At 43.9% G+C, this 18,987-nt stretch overlaps 1 protein-coding gene across 4 annotated transcripts in view; it reads right to left on the bottom strand.

Annotated features, from left to right (window-relative positions):
- Positions 1–18,987, bottom strand: part of Tars3 (threonyl-tRNA synthetase 3) — a 52,301-nt gene that overhangs the window by 12,886 nt on the left and 20,428 nt on the right. For 3 of the 4 annotated variants that reach the window (XR_005505557.2, NM_001401535.1, XM_063262468.1), the window contains 4 exons: positions 18,561–18,707; positions 17,634–17,732; positions 5,325–5,491; positions 3,282–3,444 (listed from right to left, as the gene is read on the bottom strand). Coding sequence is in view for 2 of the 4 variants with exons in the window: in NM_001401535.1 (NP_001388464.1) it covers positions 3,282–3,444; positions 5,325–5,491; positions 17,634–17,732; positions 18,561–18,707 (576 nt within the window). In the remaining 2 variants the exon portion in view is untranslated. Of the gene's footprint in view, positions 1–3,281; positions 3,445–5,324; positions 5,492–15,704; positions 15,808–17,633; positions 17,733–18,560; positions 18,708–18,987 lie in introns of those variants that run through there. The other variant, XR_005505558.2, reaches the window with a different exon arrangement.

Below are 18,987 nucleotides of genomic sequence, written 5' to 3'. Positions count from 1 at the left end.
ATTTCTTCCTTGAGATTCTCCCTTTTCTGAGTCTTGGAATGGTTTCCATTGGTTTGAAATGGTTTTGTAACTGTTCCCAAAAGCCTTCTTATGGTGGCTGCCTTTTAACATCTTTGTCATGGAGCTGGAGAGATGACTCAAAACGGATTCCCAGAACCCACATCAGGGAAGCTCACAACTGCTTATAACTCAGATTCCTTATACTGCCGCCTCTCTCTCTCTCTGTCTCTGTCTCTCTCTGTCTCTCTCTCTGTCTCTCTCTGTCTCTGTATCTGTCTCTCTCTCACACACACACATGCACACATACATGCACACACACACACAAACACACACAACACTAGAAATAAGAATAAATCTTGAAGATCATTGTCAGACAATGCTAAAATGGCGGTCTTCTTAATGTTGCTGTTCAAGGGTTATCCTTTTCTCTCTAGATGAGATTCTCCTGGTTGCTGGAACAATGAATGGTTTTTAGTTTTTGAGTCCTGGACATTTAGGGTAAGATCTGGGGTCAGAAAATCACTAACACTGCTCCAGCTTGGTCAGTCCCAGGTGGGGGTAGGGTTTCTTCTTCAGGACCCCAAGGACGAATGGGTTCATCTTCGCTGCTCACCGGTTTGGTAGCGCTAGCTCTTCTCACGGCACTGGGCAAGGCCATGCCATCTGCAAGTAAGACCTTTCCGCTTTCCTTTCTAAGCTGGGTGTCTGCTTATTTCTCTCCGGCTTATTTCATCAAGAGACTTTCCAGGATGATTACTGATTGGAGCGGTGAGAGGCGGCATCCCTACCGTGCTCCTGTGTAGGGTTTTCAGAAGTGCCTGCATTCCTACATTAAGTTGAGGAAATGCTCTGCCTTCTTTCTTAGAGTTTTCAACAAGAAATAAAAATTGGGGTTTTCAAGATGCTTTTCTAGCCTCTGCCAATACAGTAACTATCAAGACATGTCTTCTTTCTTTTTTAAGAAGGGTATTTTGTTTTTATGTATCTGAGTGTTTTGCCTGCATGAATGTCTGTACATTGTGTGCATGCAGTCTCTATGGAAGCCATAAGATAGCGTTGGGTCCTCTAGAACTGAAGTGACAGATGGTCGTGAGGCTCCGTGTGGATGCTGAGGACCAAACCTGCATTCTCAGTTTGACCAAGAACAGCAAGTGCTCCTGACCACCAAGCCATCTCTTCAGCACCAAGACAGGTTTTTCTTCTTCCACTGGATAATATGGTACATTAAAATGGCCCATTTTGCAATATTAAACCTCTATCTAGTATTATATATCTACCCTTGGAGGAACACTGCTGACCTGGTTAGGGTGCATTGTCCTTTGTGTGCTGTATCTGGATCAATCTCTTCTAGACACGTTCTGTTTCAGAGCCCCGAGAGCCCCTAGGGGGAGTTGGTAATGACTTCTTCCTCTTCGGTCTTCTTTAAGGTCCTGTCTAGAATCTCTTTTGGTGTTTGCAGAATTCATCAGTTAAATCAGCATTGGACTGAAACTTTCTTTGTAGGGAGGTTTTAGTTATCAGTTTAACTTCCGAGAAGTTAAATATCAAGTTTAACTTCTACTTGAATAAAGACTGGTAGTTTGCATTTTTCAAAGACTTGTCTACTATACTTGACACATCCATTGCCATGTTATTCATAAATATCCCGGAAGTGTGTGACTTTGGACTTCAGATGCGTCAAAAGGCCTTGTAGCTTCCTAACTAAATCTTTAGATGTGGTCTATTTATTTGCTGGTTTGATAAAGTCTTTTGTAGTGACAAAAATATGTGCCTTATCCCCGAGCGCCTTCAGAATTTGTCCCAATGACACTTCTCATTCCCACTGCTGGAAACTGTTGTTCCCTCAGTTTGACTAAAAGCTTACCCACTTGGTCGATCCTCTCAGAGAACCGGCTTTGGGTTTAGTTGGCACTCTTTTACTTTTCTGTTTCAGTGAGTTTTGTCTTAAAGATTTCCATGTTAACTCTATTCCTGTGGCAACTTAAAGGGAGAGCAGGCTTCTTGGGGTCATTGTTTCTGACTCTAATCGGTTGGCTCTGCTGCTTCTGGAACTGTGCCAGTCAGAGCATCCTGGTGAGGAGCCCACAGTAGAACAAGGCTGCTTCACCACTTGACTTCTGGAACAGGGTTATGATTCCAAGAGCTCTTTCTAGGGTATATCCCGTGACCTAACCTCTTCCAAAAAGGCTCCATTTCCCAAGGTTTACACCACCTCCCGGGGCAAGCCTTCAGTAACAAATTTGAGGAGGGGTCTAAGAATCAGTCAGTAAGGCTTACACTTCCACATCATAGTTCATCAATGAGGGAAGTCATGGCAGGGACCTGGAGGCAGGAACTGAAACAGGGCATGGAGGGTGCTGTTTCCTGGCTTGCTCCTCACACAGCCTGCTTTCTGACAGCCTCAGGACCATCATCCCACAGATTGCTCTGTCCACCAGTGAAGCAGGCCTTCCTACACCAATCATCAATCAGGAAAACTGGCTTGCCTACAGGCCAGTCTGGTATGGTCATTTTCTCAGGTAAGGCCCCCTCATCCAAACTGACTCAGGCTTGTGACAAGGTGACATAAAAGCTAGACAACACACTCCTTGTCACTTCATTTTCTCTCTTCGGCTTGCACCAGATATAGTTGGCTCCTTCCCCTTTTCTAGTTTCCTAAGTAGAAGTTGGGATGCTGTGATTATCCACGTAGACATCATTTTATGTAATTTGTAGTGCATATGTTTTCAATTGTATTGTATATTTTCTAATTTTATTTTGGATTTCCCCTTTAATCTATGGGTCATTTACAAGTGTGTTGTTTAGTTCCCAAATAGATTTCTGATACCGGCTTTGACAGTAATTTCAGCAGTCAAGAAGCATTGTATTTTATCAAATCCTTAAAATTTCCCAAGGCTTGTACAGGGCAGCATGTCTTGACATACATCGCATGGGCTGCTGTTCCACAATGGCAGTCAAGTCAAACAGTCTGTAGTGTTTGACAGTCACCTCTGCATGGCAACTTTAACTTTAAACGGAAAGATAACAATGTAAGTTCCAGGCAACACATTGAAAACAAACGGCACAAGCTCCCATAAAATACCTCACACATGGAACTTGAGTCTATAAAATAAGTGAGGGAGAACAATAGACCTTGTGCCAGGAAATGACCAATGTCTTAACCAGAGAATCAGCAAAGGTTTCGCTCCACCGGTGTGCAGAGATACTCGCACACCTCCCATGTCATAGCCGCGGGAAGGGACTGAGGTCTGAGTGTGCAGACTCTCCCTGTCCTTACTTACCTGCTCCACCATGCAGAAGATGTGGGCGTCATCCTGCTGGAAGCGCCTCACTCGGGTTAAGCCGGTTAAAGTCCCCGACAGTTCGTTTCTGTGAAGAACGCCAAAGTCGGCAAATCTAACAGGCATTTCCCTCCAGGATCGTGGGCGGTGTGCAAACATTAAACTAGAAAAGACACGGGAACAAACAGACTTTACAGGATGAACAGAAAGCTGATCATCTAAACACTATGAATCTGTTTCAAGATGTGGGTCTTAGGCCCAGGATACATACATACATACATACATACATACATACATACATACATACATCTTTTTGCCGTTAGGGATCAAACCTTTTGTACCCCACAGTGAGGATGTGCCACATATAACTGGCAACCCTAGCCTCCTTCTGTTTCTGAGATGGTGACCCGGACAGCATAATACATGGTTCTGTTGTTATAAATGATCTCCACCTATATGTCCTTGTGCTCCTCTGAGCTCCACAAGGAAACAGGCTTTGTCCTAATGACTTCTAGCACCAGGCATGAAAAATGCTCTACTAAGGATCTCGGCAGAATGAGAGATTAGTTTTCCACAGAAAACACTCTGGCTCTCTTGTCTCACCGCCGTCGAGCACTGTGTGGCCAGCTGCTTATTCTGAGGCAGGAAGATACACAACTGCTTTCTCTGCTCTCACACAGCCTTCCTTAGGGTTGAAACCACATGCTACAGCTTGAAGGGTCCTTACTGGGAAAGGATCCTGAGAGATTAATACTGCTTCTGAGGATGTGGTCACAAGCTGGGCCCCATTTTGTTTGAAAAGGATGGAGATTATCCACAGCCTGCTTTGACAACATTAGAGTTACAAACAATTCTAATTTTTTCATCTTTCCTTAAAAAGGAAGAAGGCTTCCTTGAATGTCCAGAGATTTGTTTTAATAGCTGACTTCTAATGCCAATTTACTAGAAATTGTATATATTACTAAGAGAAAAACACTGTAAGTTTGGGAGTGTGTGTGTGTGTGTGTGTGTGTGTGTGTGTGTGTGATTGAGTCTGTTCACTTCTATGTGTAAAACACATTTACCTTAGAAGGTTAAATTTGCACACCAACTTTATAATAATTACAACCTCTCTTAGACTTCAGAACAGCATTAATGTTGTAGGACATATCCTTATTTTAGGTGCCACTAAGAAAGAAAATGTTGTGTATGGTGTGTGTGTGTGTGTGTGTGTGTGTGTGTGTGTGTGTGTGTGTACACATGTGTGGGTGAATATGCCCAAGAGTTACATGTGGAGCCAGAGGTTGATAATGTCGGGTGTCTTCTTTTATCAGCCCAGCTTATTTGATGTTTATTAGTTTTTAAGAACAGAGATCTCAAGGAGACTGTAGCTCAATGATTGACCAGACTGCACTGCCCACAACTACCCCCTCCTTGTCCCAGAGCACTGAGATCATTACAGGTATGTGTCACTATGCATTAATTTTTATGTTGATACTAGGAACACAAGCCCAGGTCCTCGTGCTTGCACAGCAAGCACTTTACCCACTGGGCCATCTCCCCAGTCCCAGACAATAACTTTTGATTTATGTTGTGCTCTAATACTAATGTACCACCAATTCTCAGTTATATCACAATTAAGAGGCATTGAAATGTGTAGGAAAAGATACTCCCAGAATCATCCATCAGTTGGGGAGTCTTATTATAATCATCCAAACAGTGCCATAAGAATTAAATATCTTATGAATACGTATATTTGAAGTATAATTAGGAAGACAAATATAATGATCTGTAAAGTCGACGCACACTATTACCCTTTTGAGAAGCATGGCTAACATTCCATGCTTGCCCAAGACCAGGCACATTTGAAAAAGGAGCTCTATTCTCTAGAACTAAGTAACACGCTCACATTCTCTAGACTTAAAAGACACAGTAAGATGATTAGCAGCTTCCACTCTGCTCATTACAGAAAACCACTTGTCAAAAGCTAAGCAGCAACATGACCAGCGGATTCCGATGAGGCGCTGTGTGCATGGGCAGGGTCCCTTCATGTTCAATACTCACCAGTGCCCTGGACAGTTCATGGGTTTGAGGGCGAAAGTGTCCTTTTCAATGTCAAAGGTGAACATGTTGTTACTGTAATGCTGCCAATGGCCTGAAGTTTCCCAGAGCTTACTGTTGTACATGTTAGGAGAGAGCACTTCTGTGAAGTTACGTTTGTGATATTCCTCCTTGAAGAAAAACAGGGTTGGTGTTTGTTAGGGTGAGAGCATAATTCCGGGCAGACTGATACTATATTAAAATTTAAGGTCATGTCTTCTATTAATTCATGTTTCCTCAGGTTCGGGTGACAGGTTTACGAGTGGCAATCCTGTGGATTATGAACAAAAAGGGTGCATATTCGTAGTAAAAATATATTAGTATATTTATTTCACAGCACACCAGAGGACTGCCCTTTGGATACAAAGTATCCCCTATAAGGCTTATGTGCTGCACGTTTGGTCCACAGCTGGTGTGTGGGAGCACTGAGGGATGATGGGGCTGTGAGCGCTCGGACGTCAGCAGCGGATTAATTCACTCCTGCATTCCATTTGATGGTACTGGAAGGAGGTGAAGGAAATGTTCAGAGGTGGGACCTATCTGGAAGTGGATCCCTGGGATGTCTCCTTGGGTCTGGGTCTTCTGAATCTGGCCCCCTGCATCTCTCTTTCTTCTGTTCCTGACTGTTTGGAGGTGAGTGGCTTTGATGCCCTCCTTCCATGATGCCCTGCCTCAGCCCAGCCCTCAAACAGCAGAGCAAGCCAACAGTGGATGACACCTCTGACGCTGTGAGCCTTCGTGAATCCTTCCTCTTTTAAACTGTTTCAGTTTCTTACAGAAGAAAATATCAAACTGATCCGAGTAGTATAGAAACAAATGTTTCAATGTTTTCTAACTTAGGGACTGAAATTCGATACATAGTATCGCATTTCACCATAACTAAAAATTTGAAAAATATTCTATGTTCTTAACAAAGGATAGCACTTTTTCTCCTATGATTTAGAAGACCTAAAAGTTTTATAATTTGTAAGTCCAAATGCCATGCTTCGTGTTATACTACTGATCCATTTAATTTTAAGTGGAAACAATACTGAGAACTTTAATTTGTGGCACATTAATTGGTATCTACTAAGTCAGAGGAGTTTCTCTCACTTACTAGCAGCTTCCTTCATTAAATCCATGGGGATAGGAGAGGAGATCTCCCCAAGTATTTTTAAAGTTTTTACTTCAATTTTCAAATTTCAACGTATCAATCTGGTTATTACTTAGATACTCTTAAATTACTTGTAAATAATTTAATGAATACATGGCACAAGTCTAGACCACCATACTTCAAACAAGCTAAGCATATTTCTCCCAAATTACCAAACCATACCAAACCAATTAAAAACCCCACTTTAATGGTAGAAAGAGCGGTCCCTGCTGCTTTTCAGGAGAGCACCTTTCCCAGTGTGATGGCCAATATCCTGTACCTTAGCTACCCAGCAGAGCACGTACTCCTCCTTCATGCGTCTAAATCAGAAATTCTTGACGAAGTTAGACAGCATATGAATGGTGGTGATTATTTGATGGTTATGACAGATGGTTCTATACATTCAGATCAAGAATGATCTTGGAATTGAAGGGTCTGTGTGTACATGCACATGTGAGTGTGTACTATGTTTATTAGAGAGCTTTTCTAAAACTGAACTAAGGAGCTGTTAAAACACATGTCCATTCATCGTGTTAGGTATTAAATGTTTTTAAGGCATTTAGAAATCATGTCAAACTGTTCCTGAATAAACTTTCATGTTCTCTCCTCAAATTCACAAGCTGAAACCTTAATTCTAAAAGATGGCATTAGGAAGTGAGGTCTGAGGCAGTTGATTGGACCATCAAGGTATTAAAAAAAATCAGCATCCCTATCTAAGGGACCCCTGGCATCCTTCTGTCTTGTGACCTGAAGAAAGTAGCAGTCCGTAGACCAGAAGCAGACCCTTAACAGGCCTGAGTGTGTTGGGACGCTGAGTCTTCTAATCCTTGGTCTGTGAGACTCTAAATCTCTAGGATATTATTATTACCAAGCAAGACAAACTAAGATTTTTCCTAAGAGGCGAAGCATTAGTAGATACCACATTTATTTAGGGATGAAGCTTTTATTGTCGTTTAGACAGGGTTTCACTAAGAAGCCCAGAATAGTCCTCAAATTCCTAATCTTCCTTGCCTTGGCCTCCCAGATTTGCCCCATTATGCCTGAAAGTCAACAGATACTACATTTTTAATACAACACATATACATATGTAACACACACACATTGTAACACACTAATATCTAATCACATATAAGTAGAACAAATTAGAAATGATACCAACTAATACATCCCAATGAAAGCAATATGACCGTTGACTGCATCTTTTCCTATAGGTTTGAACTTTCAAAAGGAAAAGTTGAGGGAAAAGATGTCAGAGAATATGCTATCAATTTCTCAAAAGCAAAGAAAGGCAATCACTGGGGAGGAGCAAGCAGTGCTCATGACTCAGATGTCTTAGGCTTTCTATGGCTGTGATGGAACACCATTATCAAAAGCAAGTTGGGGAGGAAAGGGTTTACTTGGCTCACACTTCCACACCACAATCCATCACTGAGGAAGTCAGGACAGGAACTCAAACACAGCAGGAACCTGGAGGCAGGAGCTGAGGTAGAAGCAGCGGAGGGGTGCTGCTTCCTGGCTTGCTCCTCATGCCTTGTTCACCCTGCTTTCTTATAAACCCAGGACCACCAAGCCCAGGGATGGCCCCATCAACAATGGACTGGGTCCTCCCCTATCAATAATTAATTAAGAAAATTAATTACTACAGTCTTTCCTACAGCCCTATCTTTTGGAGGCATTTTCTTAATTGAGAGGTTCCCGCCTCTCAGATGACTTAGCCTGTGCCAAGATAACAGAAAACTATCCAGCATACCAGCACTGCCTATGATCCAGCAGAGTGCACCGCCATCTTGTCTCCTGAGGAATCTGAGGAATATTGATAGCTGACTGAGTGTTGTGGCCCACATTTGCCCCCTGGAGTATCTGTCATATCTCTCTACCTGTGCCTAGTGACCTGTCTCTGGAAAACATCTCAGTGATCCCTAGGTATCAGTACCATTGAAAAGGTCTTCACATATCCTCTTATTACCAAAGCTAAAGAAATTCTATGCCAATAACTCCTTCACAAAGTCCCAGTAAAATAGCCATAAAAGCTGTGTGTGTGTGTGTGTGTGTGTGTGTGTGTGTGTGTGTGTGTGTGTGTTGCAAATGCCCACTTGTGTGTGCATCCCCACACCAGTAGTGGCTGAAACCACAATTTAGATGTGGAATAAACCTGCACTTAGACGACCACGGGATGACACAAGGGTTGATGAGTCTGAAGATGCAAACACTGCCAATTGAGCAAAGGAAAAAGAGGATGCTGAAGGCAGGAGGGATGCTGGTGTGGGTCATGCTCATGGACACCTCCTCCCGACCCAGATCCATCCGCTGTGGTGGCTAATTCTTTGTCAGCCTGACTCCGCTAGGAGGGGCGCAGATGAAATGCTACTTTGGGGTGCATCAGAGAAAGTGTCTGTGGATGAGATAGATGAATTGGTAGACTGATTACGCAGACCAGGATGTGAATGGCCATCATACAACCCACTGGGTATGTGAAAAGGACAAAACGGTGAAGGAAAGAGATGTGCGTCTGTTGGTCCTGACTGTCTGTGAAACTGGTATAGGCCAGCCATCTGCCCTTGGACTTGGGTTTACAACTTTACCCCTCTCAGCAACAACTCCACACAGTGAGCTTCCTCCTCTGCGTATCCCATTGTTTGGTTTCTCTGGTGAACCCTGACTAATACTTCTCTCCTGACTTCTGGCTGAGTCTGAACACTGAGAAACTGAAGATTCTGAGGACAGCAGAGGGAAGGAAGCTGGAGCACTTGGCCTCCTTCCCTGCTCCTTCTCTGCCTTGAGTTTCTGCTGGTCCTGATGTTGTTCTCTACTTAAGTTCTATCCCATGGCTTTCAGCTCTCTGGGTCTCACAACCTCCTCCAACCTAACAGTGAGGACAAAGCTACCCCCTCGGTCATCCTTTTGTGCTCCGCCATCCCTCTTCAATCCCTGCTGACTAGACAGTCCCCTGTATCGGTATTCCTTTCACTAGACTCTTTAGCTGAACCATTGAGTGCATTCCTCAGGACCCTCTCTGCATGGAAACAAAGTATCCTGAGACTTTACACACCTAAAAAGAAATCTGGCTGACTCTGTAAGGAAAGAGGAGGCCAGCAGTCTCTAGGTGAGTTAGTCTGATTACAAGAGCTTCTCCTCCTCTCCTATAAGGTCCCTAGTCATGCTTTGATGAGTCAGGTGTATCTGGAAACTCAAAACACATGACTAACAAGATTCACAAAGGGTTCCTCCTCCGTAACTGGAAGGAATGGGAAAATAATAATCACTAAGAATGGAAAATGGTGGGGTTGGGGAATTAGCTAAGTGGTAAAGTGCTTGCCTGGGTTCGGTCCCCAGCTCCAAAAAAAAAAAAAAAAAAAAAAAAAAAAAAAAGAATGGAAAATGGTGTTTTCTTTTAAACTTTAACCTAATTTGCCATGAGAACCTGAAATGACTCTTTCTAGATACTTGCCAAAGTAAACAAGAAATGCTCATTCAGAAACTTGTACATAAATATTTATAGCAAATTATTTAGTTGCCCAAAACCTGAAAACAAATGTCCAATTGACCTTCAACTGGGAAGAAGATAAATAGGGTGTGGTGTGTCTGAACAGTGGAATGCCACTGGGCAGTGAAGGAGCAGACCTGAAAAACCTAGGCAGATACATTAAGCAAAATATGTCACTTTCAAAAGGTCATACAGAGGCCTTTATTCACTGAGAGTTTACGGACAGAGAATGAATCCACTGAGTTTGACTAAAATGGAGGGCGGGTGGGCAAGTGCAACTCAGATGGGTAGCAAGAAGAGATCACTGGAGATGATGAAACTGTTCTATATCCTGATGCTGTGGGGGTAAGACAGTTCTGCACAGTATCAAAACTGCACACTTCACTGCGTGAAACTGTAAAACAAAAAGGTAAGGAGGGTAAGGGAAGAGGCAGTGGATGGATGCAAGGGAGAATTGTACAGAAGGGACATTGCATCACTGCCTATGCATGATCCATTGTCTTCACCGCTGGCAGTCAACATAAACAAACCCGAGTCATCTTACTTCCCAGTGCTGGAGTTTCCCCTGTGTCTGGAAGCATCTGCCCACCAACCCACCTGGCTGCCTACATGATCTTCTTCCACAGAAGTGCAGCTCTGGCTCGGACTGAACAGGCCCTGCCCACACGGCTTCCGCAGAGGCTCTCTGTAAGTCCCACCACATGTCCCTAGCTCCCTGCCCTCACCTGGGCAGACAAGAACCAAAGGCTGTTGCTACTGGACTGGCAGTTGGTCCGAGAGGCATCTTTCATCTCCCAAATAGTGACTCACAAAAATAGAGGCCCACAAAGGAGAGCGCAGAAAAATGAAGGCAGAAGCAGGCATACGCAGGACAGTGAACTGCATGGTACTCCTCTGACTAAAGGTACAGGGTAAGTAAAGAAACAGACAGGAAGAAGACAAAAGAGATACTATGTAAATGACAGCATATGGGAGCTGCTTTGCTTAATAATAATAATAATAATGCACACTTTCAGAAAGTCTATAAAAGGTCAAATATCCTTTGATTTCACGTCTGAGCAATGTCTGAAAGTAGAGTGGCGGTGCTAGCCACTGGGGAGGGAAGAGGAAGGTCAATTTTTAGTGAGTATGTAATTTCAATTTGGGATCATGACAAAACCCTGAGGAGTGTGAGTTTTATAAGAGGAAAGGAAGTCTGTTGTTGGCTGGTGATGGTCGTACACCAATATAAGCTCAGTGAGAAGCCATAAGCTTAGAGCATCTTAATTGTCAATATCAATGCTGTGTATATTTTACCACAAAACAGCCTTACATACAAGGAAGTTCACCAGTTCTAAGTATATAATTCAATAACGCTTGGATGTTACTTTCTCACCCAGGACCTTATTCCTTTTAGACAAAGTGTGGTCTATTGGACAAACGTGATGTCCAGGCTCTTACAAGCTGGTACTTTCTGTCGCTAATTAGAAGGCTGAGAACACCCCATTGCAGGTTACTGGGTAGAAATACCTTTCCATTTCTCTTTGATACACAGCTAGGGGAAGAATTGACTGGCTATATTATGTTACACAATCCAAAGAGATGATTGGTTTCACTGTGTTAACTACTTGCTTAGTTTTTAGGGACATTGCCAAACTGGGCTAGCAAGATGGCTCAGTGAGTAAAAGCTCTTGTCAGGCAAGTCTGCTGACCTCGGTTTGACTGCTAATGACCATTCAAAAAAAAGCTAGAGGCAGTGGTGAACTTCTGTAATCCCAGCATACCTACAATAAGGTGCAGGCTGGAGAACTGGCCCAGGGCTTGGGGACCAGATAACCTGGAGTCCAGAGTACAGCTGGAAAAGAGTGTGGGGGTTTTAATAGGTATGGCTCCCACAGTCTCGTGCGTTTGAATGCTTGGCCCACAGGTCGTGGCACTATTAGGTGGACTGGCCTTGTTGGAGTAGACGTGGCCTTGGGAGGAAGTGTGTTACTGCAGGGGCAGGCTTTGAGGTCTCCTATGATCGAACCATGCCCAGTGTGGCACACGGTCTCCTTCTGCTGCCTGCGAATCAAGACATAGAACTCTCAGCTCCTCCTTCTCTAGCACCACGTCTGCCTGTGTGCTGCCATGTTTCCCACCATGATGATAATGGACTAAACCTCTGAACCTGTAAGCCAGCCCCAATTATATATTTTCTGTTTTAAGAGTTGCCGCGGTCACGGTGTCTCTCCGCAGCAATAAAACCCCAGGACAGTAGCCAGCAGAAGTTCTGTCATCCTGTCAGATGCCTTCATTTGCTGGGCTGTTTTCTTCACTATGCAGAAGCTTTTCAGTTTCCTGAGGCCCCACCTGCCAGTCGTTGGGAATTCCTTGCCTATGCCTACCTACATGCATCCTGTAGCATATGCCCTAGTTTCCTGTCTCTCAGTTTCAGTTGCAGGCTTTATGCTGGGGTCATTTGGAGTTGAGTTCTATGAGGCCGAGTCAGGCGTCTAGCTTCATTCTTCTACATGTCTTACCGTCAACATCTCTGTTGCTGATGTTATCTTTTCTCCACTGTGCATCAGTGGCATCGCTGCATGGACTTAAATCTAGGGTTTTGTTCTATTGCATTGATTTACGTATCTATTTTTTGTGCCAGTACCACGGCAAGCTTTTTGTTTTGTTTGGCTGAAACAAGATCTCATTATGTAGACCAGACTGGCCTCAAATCCACAGGGATCCATGCCTCTGCCTCCAAAGTGGCATGCGCCTTCATGCCTAGCCTTCGTGTTTTTATTAGTATTATTACTGCGGCATGGTAGCATAAATTGAAATCAGGTATGGTAATGCCTTAGACCACTATTCTTTCGGCTCAAGATTATTCTGGCTATCTGGTGTCTTTTGTGCTTTCATGTGAACTTTAAAATTATTTCTTCTAGGAGCTGAAGAGGTTTGCAACCCCATGAGAAGAACCAAAATATCAACCAACCAGACCCCCCCCCCCAGAACTCCCAGGGATTAAACCACCATCCAAGAGTATATATGGCTCCAGCTGCACATGTAGTAAAGGATGGCCTTGTTGGGCATCAATGGGAGGAAGGCCCTTGGTCCTGTCAAGGCTCAACCTCACCCCCCAGTGTAGGGGAATGCCAGGGCAGGGAGGTGAGAGTGAGTGGGTGGGTGAGTGGGGGAACAGCCACATAGAAGCAGAGGGGGCAGAGATGGGACAGGGGGTTTCTGGAGGGAAAACCGGGAAAGGGGATAACATTTGAAATGTAAATTAAAATAATCCAATAAACAAAGAAGAAATTGTTTTTTCTATTTCTATGAAGAATGAGGATTTTAATTAGGATTAAACTAAATGCATAGACTTCTTTTGGTAGGATAGTCATTTTTACAATAGCAAATCTGACAACACATGAATATGGAAGATCTTTCATTACAAAACCAAGGGTCTTGTCTCAAAATAAAATTAAGTAATGCATTCAATTTCTATGACTCACCTCAGGCCCCAAAAGAGGAAAGTATGAAAAAAAACCAAGTTTTACCTTGTATGGTGATCTGCATCTTTAATATTCAGAAAAGGGAAAGTGAGGCAGGAGGACTGTAAGTCTGAGGCTATGCTGGGTGTAACAAGACTGTGACTCATGATCAGGCTAAAATAAATAAAGTACCCTTGACCTAGAAATTCTACTTTTAGAAAATATCAAAGGACAAAATTTACAATTATTTAGTTATCTTAAATGGTTTTACTTTCTACTCCAGAACTGAGCCACGCTTCATTCCCTAAAGAAGGGCACATACGCTCACAACTCAAGCCAAGGACAGAGGAAGACTGATGAGAGAAACGAAAGCCAAAGAGAAGGTCATATCAAAGCTATTTTCCTCACCAGGAGGGAACAGGAGACAGGAACAACTGACCAGGTAAACTTGGCTATTTACTTCACTCAAGAGTAAACACAGAGGGAATTGCCACTCTTAGCCCAACAGAAAATGGCCTCTTTAAGGAATTTGGCTCCTCTCTCTCTGACCCCAGTCTCTCTGAAGGTGGGGTAAATAGCAAGCCATCAATTTAGTGGTGAACTTCGGCATGGCTGACTCTATTTGACTTAGAGGCATAGCCCAAACTACTGTCTTGTGATTTATATTTACCAGAAGTGAGCAGTTATGTACACTAAAGAACGCTCATGGTAGACAGTGTATAGCATCTCTAAACTAGATGTGATCTAAATACCTACAGGAAAATGGACTATCATGTATTGGACTTAGAAAATGGAGCATCTGAAGTAATGCATCAACCCCTATCATACCACCATGGCTTGATTAACTCTCAGAGACAATGTTGGAAAAAACAGCAAAACAAACAAGTGCTTTCTACTTGCATGAAGCTTACAGCAGGCAAAGCTAATATGTGTTGATAGATATTAGCATAGGGAAAACCAGGTTGGGGCAGGGACAATAGGGAGACATCAGAATCTCTACAGCTGGTCTCCATCAAGTATCTCCTACCCTCCCCAGCCCTTTCTGAAAGAAACTGTCTACCATATCCTTTTCCTCCACCATCTTTTCATAATGTGGAGTAAGAGCAGGTGTCCAGGATGTGTATCTTCTGTTCACAGATCTGAAGACAGAGAGGGAATATACTCACTACCAAGGACCCTCATCTGCACTTGGACCAGACCTTATGGGACACTCATTGGTGTGTCATCCAAATGAGATTTGCAATAGTTTGCTCCCCAATGGCAGAACAGAGGAGAGAGGCAGAGCAAATTCTTTTGGAGCTCATGAGTGACACAGACTCATCAGCCTGTATAATGGAGACACAGACCATATCTTTCCAACAGAATGATTAGACCATGACCAAAAGTAGCTTGGAGAGAAAAGAGTTAATCTGATCTTATAACTCTCAGGCCATATAGTCCATCACCAAGGGAAGTCAGGGCAGGAACTTAGAGGTAGGAACTGAAGCAGAGGCCATGAAGGAGTGCTGCTTCCTGGCTTGCTCAGCCTGCTGTCTTACAGAACCTAAGACCTGCCCAGGGATGGCACCATTCACTGCAGGCTGGGCCCTCCCTCCCACATCAATCATCAACCAAGAAAATGCCCACAACAGGCTAATCTGAAGGAGGCATTTTCCCTGTTGAGGTTCCCTCTTCCCAGGTGACTCCAGCTTGGTCAAGTTGATAGAGAGACAGACAGACAAACAGATGATAGATAGATGACTGATTGATTGATAGATAGATAGATAGATAGATAGATAGATGATAGATATAGATAGATGATAGATAGAAGATAGATAGATAGATAGATAGATAGATAGATAGATAGATAGATCAGGACACCAAATAATAATCATTGTCCATCGTGGCAGAGGGTGAACACCCACTGGAAGTCAGCATCATTCTCTACAGTTATTCTATACATTGTATATGGCACACAACTGAAAAATTATTAGGGGAGAAAAGAATTAAAATGACATGACTGAAAATTGGGATTAAAACTAGCTGGGGTTTCTGGGCATCCTGGCACTTGCTGTAACCTCAGCACTGGGGCCCTGGAGTAGGAAAATCAGGAATCCAGAGGTCCTTGGACACATAACAAGTTCAAGGTTGACCTGGGCTACTTGAGCCCCGTTTAAAAAAAAAAAAGCAAGGAGAAAACACACATAAGAAAGTAGCTGAGGTCATTGGAAGTTCTTTTATGCATCATAAAGCCAATTACTTCATACAAGGGTATCTGGGAATTTAAGGGGTTCAGCCCTTACCTGAGCATCAGAGACCACTGGGGTTGTATATTTAAATGCTTTCCAATGCACCAACCCATACAATCAGGCTCTGACCTGATCATCAGCCATGACTCTCTCGTATCTATAAAAGATAAAAGAGCCCTTTAAGGCCACCATAAAGGCTTTCTGTTTACTCTCCACCGTCCATACCTAACCTGGAGTTTCAGGTTCCAGAGTGTGCTGACGCCAGCAAATAGCTCAAGACAACAGCAGTGAGCACCCACCATCACCCACTTGTGTTCTTCAGTGACTCTTCAGGCCTCACTCCCCTGCCACTGTTCTACTGCCTCACAGCGGCTGCCATTAATGGAAGGAAGGCAGGCTGGGAGCTACTCCAACAGAGATCTACCTCCACCTCCAGAGGAGGCGCAAGGAGAGAAGGAAGAGAAGGAAGAGCTGCAGCCACAGGGATGACCCAGAACATTTGATGGATGCCCCTTTTCTCAGGAAGTTCCTGAAGAAATCCATCCCTTGGATAAGAGTTAGGGAGAAATGAGCACAAGGAAGATGAGCTCAGAAAAGAAGGATTGCAGCATCTGAGACACTAAGAGAGTAACCAGGGTGAAGAAAAGCAGCAGGGGGAGGAGCTAAGGAAGACATCACAAGAATCTAAACATGGAGATGGGTCTGCAGAGAGGGGACAGATGGGAAGAATAAGTTTACTGTGCCAACTGGAGCCTCTGCAAATAAGCTATAGGGAACACAGCAGCCTCTGGACAGGGTCTGAGAACATCAGTACACAGAAACCAGGCAGCAAAACACCTCACCCGCTGCTGGGAATGTCCTGAGAAGTGCACTGAAGAGCATTTCATTGTGGAACATGAGAGTCCCCACACAGACTAAGAAAGCCACAGGAACCGAATCCTATGGGACGATGAGGCTGCCCACTACAGCCTGTACAACACACTGTTAAAGGATCACTCCTGTTTATTGAAGAACAGCAACCATGGGAAGCCCAGGAGGAAGAGGCCTGACATGGGGAGGTTTCTGTCATCTCCTGGTCAGGGCCAGGTTCTGGTTAACCCTCAGGGACCTGGAAGAGTGTCAGCAGAACGGCAAAGGTGATGAGGATGATGGCCACATCTGGGCCCAGAAGGCCTGCATTGAGGCTAAGCCTGTGACGGTGTCCCTAGTCCACATGTGGGTCATTGTGCGTGTGTTTGTGTGTTGCATGAGAAGCGCCCCAGCATGAGAAATGGATCTGTTGGCCCACGCATGACATAAGTACCCTGGTGGACATTGTGCGTGCGTGCGTGCGTGCATGCGTGCGTGCGTGTGTGTGTGTGTGTGTGTGTGTGTGTGTGTGTGTGTGTGTGTAGGAGATTTGAGTTGCCCACACATGGTACTCAACTCTACAGGATGAATACATGACAGATATAGATGAGCTTTTCTTGATGGAAACACCACACAATTACAGTTACACCCTACAAAGCTGTAACTGTCTTGGGAAAGCCTAAACAGTTCCAGCAGTTCCAGTGGCACACCTCTGAACAGTATCTCCATGGTCCTAACCCTGCAACACTAACCCACATTCAACCATGGGGCATCAGTCACAGCTACATTCCACTCCTGGAGATGTCGGATATCCAGTCACTTGTAGTGAGCACAAGGCAGCAGAGCAGTTAGCCATCTTTGAGAAGCAGTGCCTCTCAGAGCAGCATTCTCTGTGACGGAAGATCTGCAGCCGGCAGATCATTAAGGTTCCACATCCTTAGAGACTTTAAGACAAGGCCCGTGTTTTATGAAATTCAAGAAAGTAAACCAACTCCATGTCATTAGCATTTTGCTTTTGGTTCCAAAATTCTTATATTACCAAAATTTAAGGGAAACGCTACTGTTGATGAGCAAAGATAGTAAGAAGTAGAAGGCGGGCGAATAAGAACAAAATGTTTTTAGGACAGAACTTACTCGTATGAAATCCATAAGTGTATTGTAAATGAACGCTCCTCTTGGGAGGAAAAAACAGCTTCCTGGGCTCAGATCATGGAAGAAGAAAAGCTCTTGTTCCTAGGCGGAAAGAGTAATTAATTGTATTTCAAATTCCATCTCTTGCTTAATGTGTGTCATACCCGAAGTGGCCGTCATAAAAAGCCATATCACTTCATCCCTCTCTGATCCATTGCCAGGCCTCCCAGGTCCCTCAGTGTCTGTTTAGATCTATAGTGTGTGCAAAATGATGGCACATGTAAAGCGATGAATCATATTTATGACTTAGCCTTGAACTTGGCTTTTCTGTTATCTTTTGTTATTCACTACTAATTTTTTTAGTATAAATCTATAGCTTATTGGTTAAGTGTTCTTCATACATTTAGAATCTAGGTCTCACATGGGGGCAACACGACAAGGTGAGAAAGAAAAGTCCATTGCAGAAGGCAGGCCTCAAGGGATGTGAGCCTTCTGTGGTGTCACCCCTAAGAGTGCCCTGTGTACAGGGTATCTCCTAGCAACCCTGCCACCTACTCCTCAAGACAGATGCGGACAGCTTTGTAAATGAACGCTTTGTCCACCATGTGGTACGGCTGGATCCTGGCAGGATGGAGAACAGGTCTTAGGGCCACCTACTTTCAAATCTTACTCTTGTTGTCCACAGACCGCTGCCTCTTAGATAAGGAGCACATCATCGAGTAAGAACGAAGTCTAATAATAACTTATACCATGATAAAAATAACCTCTCACAAAAAGATTTCTAGATTCTGGCCAAAGATGGAGAACGGAAACTGGTTAGACGTCGACTCAAGCATGTGGGCATGGAAGACATCAGTAGCCAGCAGTGAGCATCTGTGTGGTGCGGCTGCAGCAGACAACGGCTGTCTGTGGGATGAGGGCGGGGCGTACCTTCCCGATTTTCCTGTGGTCCCGGCTCCTGGCCTCCTCTTGGAATTTTTCCCAGTCTCTCATCATTTTGCTGTCAGGAAAGGATATGCCGTAGACCCTCTGCAATGTTTCCATCTCAGGGTTCCCTTCCCAATATGTTGAGGAGTTCTAAACATCAAAAAGAGACTGATTTAAAAATAAAAATCAAACGTTTAGCAGTAACACCACTCTTCAACATGTTCGCAGGCTTTCTATTATAATACCCACAATGCTTAGCTACAGACGTCTGTGTAGTGTTTGGAAGAGTCTTAAAAGGAGTCTAGTGAAAACTTCCCATCCAAATTATAACACTGACCACCAAATTCGGTAAAGTCTGCTGTGGATTCTAGGAGTGAAAGTGGCAGGAGGAGTGGGGAGGAGAGAAGGTTGAGGAGCAGCTGTGATCACC

This window comes from Rattus norvegicus, chromosome 1 (assembly GCF_036323735.1).
Source record: "Rattus norvegicus strain BN/NHsdMcwi chromosome 1, GRCr8, whole genome shotgun sequence".
Classification (NCBI taxonomy): domain Eukaryota; kingdom Metazoa; phylum Chordata; class Mammalia; order Rodentia; family Muridae; genus Rattus; species Rattus norvegicus.
This window is presented reverse-complemented; position numbering and strand designations above follow the sequence as displayed.